Source organism: Limulus polyphemus, unplaced genomic scaffold, assembly GCF_000517525.1.
Source record: "Limulus polyphemus unplaced genomic scaffold, Limulus_polyphemus-2.1.2 Scaffold4205, whole genome shotgun sequence".
NCBI classification, from domain to species: domain Eukaryota; kingdom Metazoa; phylum Arthropoda; class Merostomata; order Xiphosura; family Limulidae; genus Limulus; species Limulus polyphemus.
The window spans coordinates 93,795-101,356 of record NW_013669815.1 but is presented as its reverse complement, the minus strand read 5'-3'; the positions used below and the strand labels follow the sequence as shown (position 1 = coordinate 101,356).

At 34.8% G+C, this 7,562-nt stretch overlaps 1 protein-coding gene across 1 annotated transcript in view; it reads left to right on the top strand.

The window, feature by feature from the left end:
• Window positions 1-2,075: 2,075 nt before the first annotated feature.
• LOC106470760 (CD109 antigen-like) overlaps window positions 2,076-7,562 on the top strand; it is a 50,190-nt gene continuing 44,703 nt past the window's right edge. Inside the window, exons 1-3 of the mRNA XM_022399390.1 lie at window positions 2,076-2,230; window positions 4,215-4,344; window positions 4,905-5,129. Of these exons, the coding sequence (XP_022255098.1) occupies window positions 2,175-2,230; window positions 4,215-4,344; window positions 4,905-5,129 (411 nt within the window). The 5' untranslated portion in view covers window positions 2,076-2,174. The remainder of the gene's footprint in view (window positions 2,231-4,214; window positions 4,345-4,904; window positions 5,130-7,562) is intronic.

The following is a 7,562-nucleotide window of genomic DNA, read 5'->3' as shown; positions in this document are numbered from 1 at the left end:
CAAACCTTTAATGGTTATATAAGTGTAGTGATAATAAATGTTTTCTAAACATATGCCATTGTTTGTTACCAGGTTCGTTAAGGACAAACCTTTAATGGTTATATAAATGTAGTGATAATAAATGTTTTCTAAACAGATGTCATTGTTTGTTCCCAGGTTCGTTAAGGACAAACCTTTAATGGTTATATAAGTGTAGTGATAATAAATGTTTTCTAAACATATGCCATTGTTTGTTACCAGGTTCATTAAGGACAAACCTTTAATGGTTATATAAGTGTAGTGATAATAAATGTTTTCTAAACATATGCCATTGTTTGTTACCAGGTTCATTAAGGACAAACCTTTAATGGTTGTATAAGTGTAGTGATAATAAATGTTTTTTAAACAGATGCCATTGTTTGTTACCAGGTTCATTAAGGACAAACCTTTAATGGTTATATAAGTGTAGTGATAATAAATGTTTTCGGAGGATATATTTGTATTTTTTAGGGAAAGATGTCACTGTTTGTTGTTAGGTCCTTTGAAAACAAATATTCACAGCTTGTCACTAACTACGGTAGTGTTTGGTATGTAGGGATGGACCGGGAAAAATGGCCGACGCATATTATGTATTGCTCATCACAGTCACAAATCTCTTATAACAATCTAAGAATCTTTTATAAACGTCTAACTTAGGTTTTCGAAAGCTATTAAGTAAGACCTTCAGTTTAGTCAAAAAACATCGCTAAAATAGAGAACCGGCGAGTAGCGTAACAGCCAGATGTTCTACTGATTATTCTGATTCTGACGTCAGAAGGGCTAGTTCACCAACACTTGAAATTGTTGCGATGATTTACACACCAAAATGTTGCATTTTAACTTGGGGAGTTCAGAAACAGTATAGCGTTTCACAAATTTCAACACATGATGTCCATCAAGACGACTCAAACTGCTGCCTTCATAACGACTGCCATTCATTAAAATTGATTGTTTAAAAAAAGTGTGGAAACAAGTAATAAAAAAGGAAGAAAAAATAAGGATGATGTAGGGATGGCAACGCCGAAAAGTACAGAAACAAAGGAGGGATGAACACACAAAATCTTACAAAAATCCCTGCACAAGTAGCCACTGAGCCAATGTTACAAACCTATGGGAATTAGCCATGGTAAGACAGTATAGTATTATTCAGTTTAAATGCTTTTATTCAAACCTGAATTCATGCAAAGGAAATAAATTCAATATTTAGTTGTTGATAAAAGTTTTTCTTGGAAAGATTTGGCTACTTGTATAGGGATTTTTATATGGTATATTTATGTATTCATCCCTACCTTGTTTCTGTACTTTTTGGCATTGCCATCCCTACATCCTCCTTGTTTGCTTTTTTTTTCAAAAATTTTTTTATTGCTCGTGTCAATATAAAAAGCTTAAAAAAGAGCGATCTGTTAACGCAAATTGAAATATATGTAGCATTAATGATCGAACTATACAATTCCACCAAAACCGGCCTCGGTGTTAGTAGGACATGACGTAAAAGTGTTTGAAAATAACTTATAGACCATTGGTTCTCAGTCTTCGGATAACGCCTCATTTCTAAATCCAATATGTCACTATCACTAAAATATTAAGAATTGTTGTGCATCAAAAAATCAGGGCCGGGGCGACGTGTCTTGCCCTCCCCCCAACGGATGTTTTGTGAATCAGCTGTAGGCAGCAGCAGTGTTGTGCTCTGTGTTTTACAGTAGAATGCCTATTCTGTCTGACGGGGAATTTTTCTCTCGGCCAGGGATTAGCTGGTAATCGGAACCAGTGTTCTGACATTCATTTATGGTTGCCCCCAAGAACCTGCCGCCCTGTACGAATGCCAAATATTCAAGCAGAAATGCGTGTAATTATGTAGTCATTTAAATTTTATGTAAGATGCCGTTTACGTCCTAATGGTGTTTTTTCTTGGACTTTTTCATTGGAGGGTTTAGAGAACCAATAATGACGTAAGCTACCGCAATTTATATGCAAGCGGCGAGAACAAAACGCTTATCATTCGTTACATAGTACAATATGAAGCAATTTAAAAAAGGGGGAGATAAGTATACGTACGCAGGGACCTAATGCTAATTCTAAGCGTAAGAGAAATGTGACAATAATTTTGTATTGTAATATGTGTTTCAGACGAGACCCATTTTGAAGTCAACGTAACCATGCCGGCGTTCTTCATGGACACGAATGACTACATACATGGTTACGTCACAGCCAAGTAAGTAGTGTATATATATATATATCTATATATTTGGAAACTAAAAGTAGGCCTAATCAGCATGGGTGTTTAAGCTGTTAATCAGGAACCCGTATGTTATATATATACATACAGTGTATAGTGTAAGATGTTTAAATAAATGTTACAAGCAATAGGATTTTAAATCCCCTTTGTACTTCTACCGACCACCCCCATCCTCTCAAAGAACAAAAAAGTATCTCTAATCGCATTTACTGCTTTCTTGAGTTAGTTTTACGTCAGACGTAGTAACAACTGTAGATATTTATACACATTTATTTTATTTTCATTAGAGCTGAATTTAAAATTATTCTAAATTACCTTTTTATGACGCATGTTTTTTAGAAACATGTTTAAGAAATGAACATAATTTTTTGAGGAATAGGGGGGAAATTGATTTACTAATGACATTTTTGACAAAAGTCGATGAAAATTTTGTTGAATCTTAATGGTAGTCTTAAGAAATAACAATCGGGCCCCCCAGTGGCACAGCGGCATGTCTGCGGACTAACAACGCTAGAAACCGGGTTTCGATACCCGTGGTGGGCAGAGTACAGATAGCCTTTTGTGTTTAACTTCAAACAAACATAAATAACAATGGGAACATCGCTCAGGCTTTTGTGGTAGTACCTACAAATAACACCTCGGATGCAGTGTTTGACGGGTTTCGGTGATTCGCATCCAGCGAAGAACATGTATTGTTACGCAAAAAAAAAAAAACCAAAAAAGATCAGATAAACTTTATAAATGCTATATGCATACGAGTTAGGCGAGACAATCATTCAAATTCTGACTTTCTTGTTATACCCTTCTCGTAAATGATGCTGTAAATCAAGATATTTTAGGTGATATTACTGCTATATTTTGGTTATCATAACAATGTAGTATTGTTTATTTCATTTAATTAAGGTAGTAATGTTTGTGCACTTGTTTTAATTCAAAAACACTATTGCTTATAGTAGCTTTAAATTCGGTCTTTCAATTTCAGTTGCCACTATATTATCATTATTAATCATCCAGTTAGTGTGAACTTTGAGTTTGACATTTGAATCATGTGCTCGAAAGTAGTCCAAACGGGAATAATTAAATGAAGTACCCAGTAACGTGAAACCTAAAACAGTAAACAAATTATAAGTCCAAACATGGTTTTAACTGCATCCAAGGTGTTTTTACTGGTACGACAGAAAAGCCCGAGTGAAAAAATAATGCAACGTAATGAAATATACAACTGTGGCGGCATCTGTTGTAATAATAATGAAATAATACTATATACAAAACAATAATGTTGTTATTATTACTCCAGTTATAGTTAATTACAGCGATTGGGTATAGGTTGTATTAAAACGTGCTCATTTTTCAGTTGAATATTTTTTTTCTGCATTTCTTTCTTTCATTGAACGCCACACCGTTAGTTAAAAGGCTTAAGGTTACCTTAACACTCATGAGCTATATATATCCATCTTCAAACAACCTAGGGGTCACTATCTTCAGATTATAATGGAAAACGGGACTTTCTGTACTTTTTTTCACCATAATTTATGTAAAGCAATACAAAACTTAGTTGTAAACATTTTTTATTAACTTTTGAAATTTAATTTTGACTCCGTCACGTGGCAATTTCTTCTGAAAAGTTTTACTTCCAGGGAGCACCGATACGCCTACGTTGTTTAAAGTTAGATATTTGGCTCGTCTGCTATCGATAGTTACTTCAAAAAAAAAGGGTAAATAAAGATAAATTCTTTCTGTGTTCTTAGTTTTTAATGATTCTCTCTTTTTGCTAACTCAGTTTTTGTTATTTTTTACCTATTTTTTTCGATTACCTTCGTTATGAAAGGGGAGATAAGACGCCCCCCATCCACACACACACAGAAAATCTCATGACAGACACTCCCACTATTTTCATTTTATTTTACACGAGTCCTTATTTGTAGTTATTTAGTCTAAGCCTTAATTCTGTATTATATAGTTATATCGGAGGATCCCCGGTGTCTGGAAACCTGACTTTAACAACAATTGTGGAATCATTAATCAAGGGGGATGTCAACAATGTCAGGAGCTTCTCTCAGTACCCACAGCTGCAGCAAAGTTTCGATGCTGTACGTTTTTATTTTAATTCTTGTCAATTTGTATAAGAGCAATTATGTGTATATATATATATATATACATACATATACAGAGAGAGAGAATATATATATATATAAGAGAGAGAGAGAGAAAGAGAATTACGTTTGATGTAGAATTCTTGATGTAGACATATTATAAAATTGGTTTCTTGGTACATATTAAGAAGAAATGGCGTACTAATAAGAAATGTAGCTTTTCCTGTTAGTTCGCTTAAAGATCCTTTTGTTTCAGTCCTAGCGTTCAGAGTCATAATATATTTCCTCATTTGAACAGTAATGTTGGGTATTAAAGGCTTAAGTAAGTTGCTATTGCAAGAAAGATTGGGTGAAGTCTGTTTTGGTAAAAAAAAAATTAAATATATTTCCTTATTTTCTCTCTAACCACGTGTAAACTTTGTAGTATTGGAAATTATGCTGGAAATTCATCTTGAAAGTTATATTACTGAAAAACTAAAACTACGAAACAGATTGCTGACTAATAAATTGGTTTTACAAGTTAAATACAACAGTTACAACTACTACCTCTCTTTCAGTTTGTAGGCTTAACAACATACCGTTTCAACATCTGGGAACTGGCTCAGCTTGTTTCCAAGTTGGAGAACTCCAGAGTTCGGGTGACAGCTTGTGTAGGAGAACCTGTGCTGGATCGAGTGATGTGTGGGTTTGCGGAGACCATTATCTTTAACTCCAGCATAAAACTTCACTTCCTTGGCTCATCTCCACAAGTTTTCAAACCAGCCATGCCTTTTAAGGCTTATGTAAGTTGGTGAATGTTTTTACATTTATAACAAACTTGCGTGGAGAAATGTTAACTTTGACATAACGAAACAGCTTCCAATTTTCTAACTCAGTAATAACTTATTACTCAGTGCAGATATAATAATTCTAAGAACAATGTAAGTTACAGTGCTGCGTTCTTATGACCGCCTCGATACTATCAGACTATGAATTCGAGGTTCCATGGTTCACGTCCCATTGCCACAAAATCGTGCTCTACACTGTGGGGCTGTTGATGCATTATAAGAGTTACAGTCAAATTCCACTGTTCAATTATAATAGCCCAAGAGTTGGCGGTGGGTACTGTTAACTAGCTGCTGCCTACTATTTCTTTTGTCTTTCAGTTCAAAATTAGGGACAGCCAGCGCATATAGTCGTCGTGTAACTTTGCCTCAATATCTAAAAACAAACAAGCCTCCATACATGGTGATTTCTCAGGCAGTGCATAGCACCTGTAGTGTGTTTCCAGAAAACACCATAATAAACGTCACCATAGAAAATTCACGACATCAATATTCACATCACGTTTACAAACAACTTCAGTTCATCTGACAAATCATTATTTCACTTCATCCTTGTCTTGCTTTCCATGTAAGAAATTTGAGCAGTTTCCTTAATGTGTAACTAAACCATAAAAATTATGAAGAATTTCATAACTCTAAATTCTCCACGAAGGCCCCCCAGTGGCACAGCGGTATGTCTGCGGACTTACGACGCTAGAAGCTGGGTTTCGATACCCGTGGTGGGCAGAGCACAGATAGCCCTTTGTGCTTAACTACAAACAACAACAACAACATCTCCACGAAGTTACTTCTGCACTGGCAGTTTGTCGTGAGGCCTGTCTACATCTGTTAGATCTTATGAACGAATGCCTGTGTACATCTCATGCACTGCATTAGTTACTTCTCCTTACATGCTGTCGAGAGTTATGTTTCTCCACATATATTTCCTCAGTTTACAATAAGTATGTAATTAATCAACGTCTAGACACAATATTTTAGTCGACGTGAGGCCATAAATATTTTATCAAGAAAAATAGTTTAAGTGGTCAGCAAAGTGCAGTCTTCCACTATTTTTTACTTTGATGGTCATGTGGTTAAAATAATCCATGAAATCCCTACTGAGTTATTGACTTCTAAATGGTCATGTGGTTAAAATAATCCATGAAATCCCTACTGATTTATTGACTTCTAAATGGTCATGTGGTTAAAATAATCCATGAAATCCCTACTGATTTATTGACTTCTAAATGGTCATGTGGTTAAAACAATCCATGAAATCCCTACAGATTTACTGGCTTCTAAATGGTCATGTGGTTAAAATAATCCATGACATCCCTACTGATTTATTGACTTCTAAATGGTCATGTGGATAAACAATACATGAAATCTCTACTGATTTATTGACTTCTAAATGGTCATGTGGTTAAAATAATCAGTGAAATTCCTACTGATTTATTGGCTTCTAAATGGTCATGTGGTTAAAACAATCCATGAAATCCCTACAGATTTATTGGCTTCTAAATGGTCATGTGGTTAAAATAATCCATGAAATCCTTACAGATTTATTGACTTCTAAGTCTTGATATAACGAGTTTCTACAGAGAGAACTTGTAATGTCTAATGTTTTGGTTTCTTCTAGAATAAAGTCACATTAAGATACCTGCTTTGTCCACTGCGGGGAATCCAACCCCAGATTTTAGCATTGTAAGTCCGTAAACTTACCGCTGACCCACTGGGGGGGTCATAATCTCTGCTGACACAAAACGTTAATCAATAGGTAGCTAACCCTACTTAATAAATTCCAGTTGTTTATTGTTGTTGTTTCATTAGCAAATTGGATGTGATTCCAAAAATATCTCAGCATGTTTGTTTATACCACAATAGAGAGCTCTTTCTTTTACCAACTTTCATGAGGTTGAGGTCAGAGTTCAGGAGCAGTCTTACATACATTTATAAAAACTGGATTCTTTCTCTGAGTGCTTCATCTCACCTCCAATACATCATTCATACGTTGCACTAGTACCAAATACTAGATCCTTTCCTTTAGAACCACCAAGACAACATGAAATACTTGAAACTTGCAATACGTTTCCCTCCCAACTGTGATTTGTTTTATATGATGTTTGTTACAAGAACGATTGTTGCACTTTACTTGATTTATTCTGATATGATTTGTTTTATATGATGTTTGTTACAAGAATGATTGTTGCACTTTACTTGATTTATTCTGATATGATTTGTTTTATATGATGTTTGTGACAAGAATGATTGTTGCACTTCACTTGATATATTCTGATATGATTTGTTTTATATGATGTTTGTTACAAGAACGATTGTTGCCCTTCACTTGATTTATTCTGATATGATTTGTTTTATATGATGTTTGTTACAAGAACGATTGTTGCACTTCAC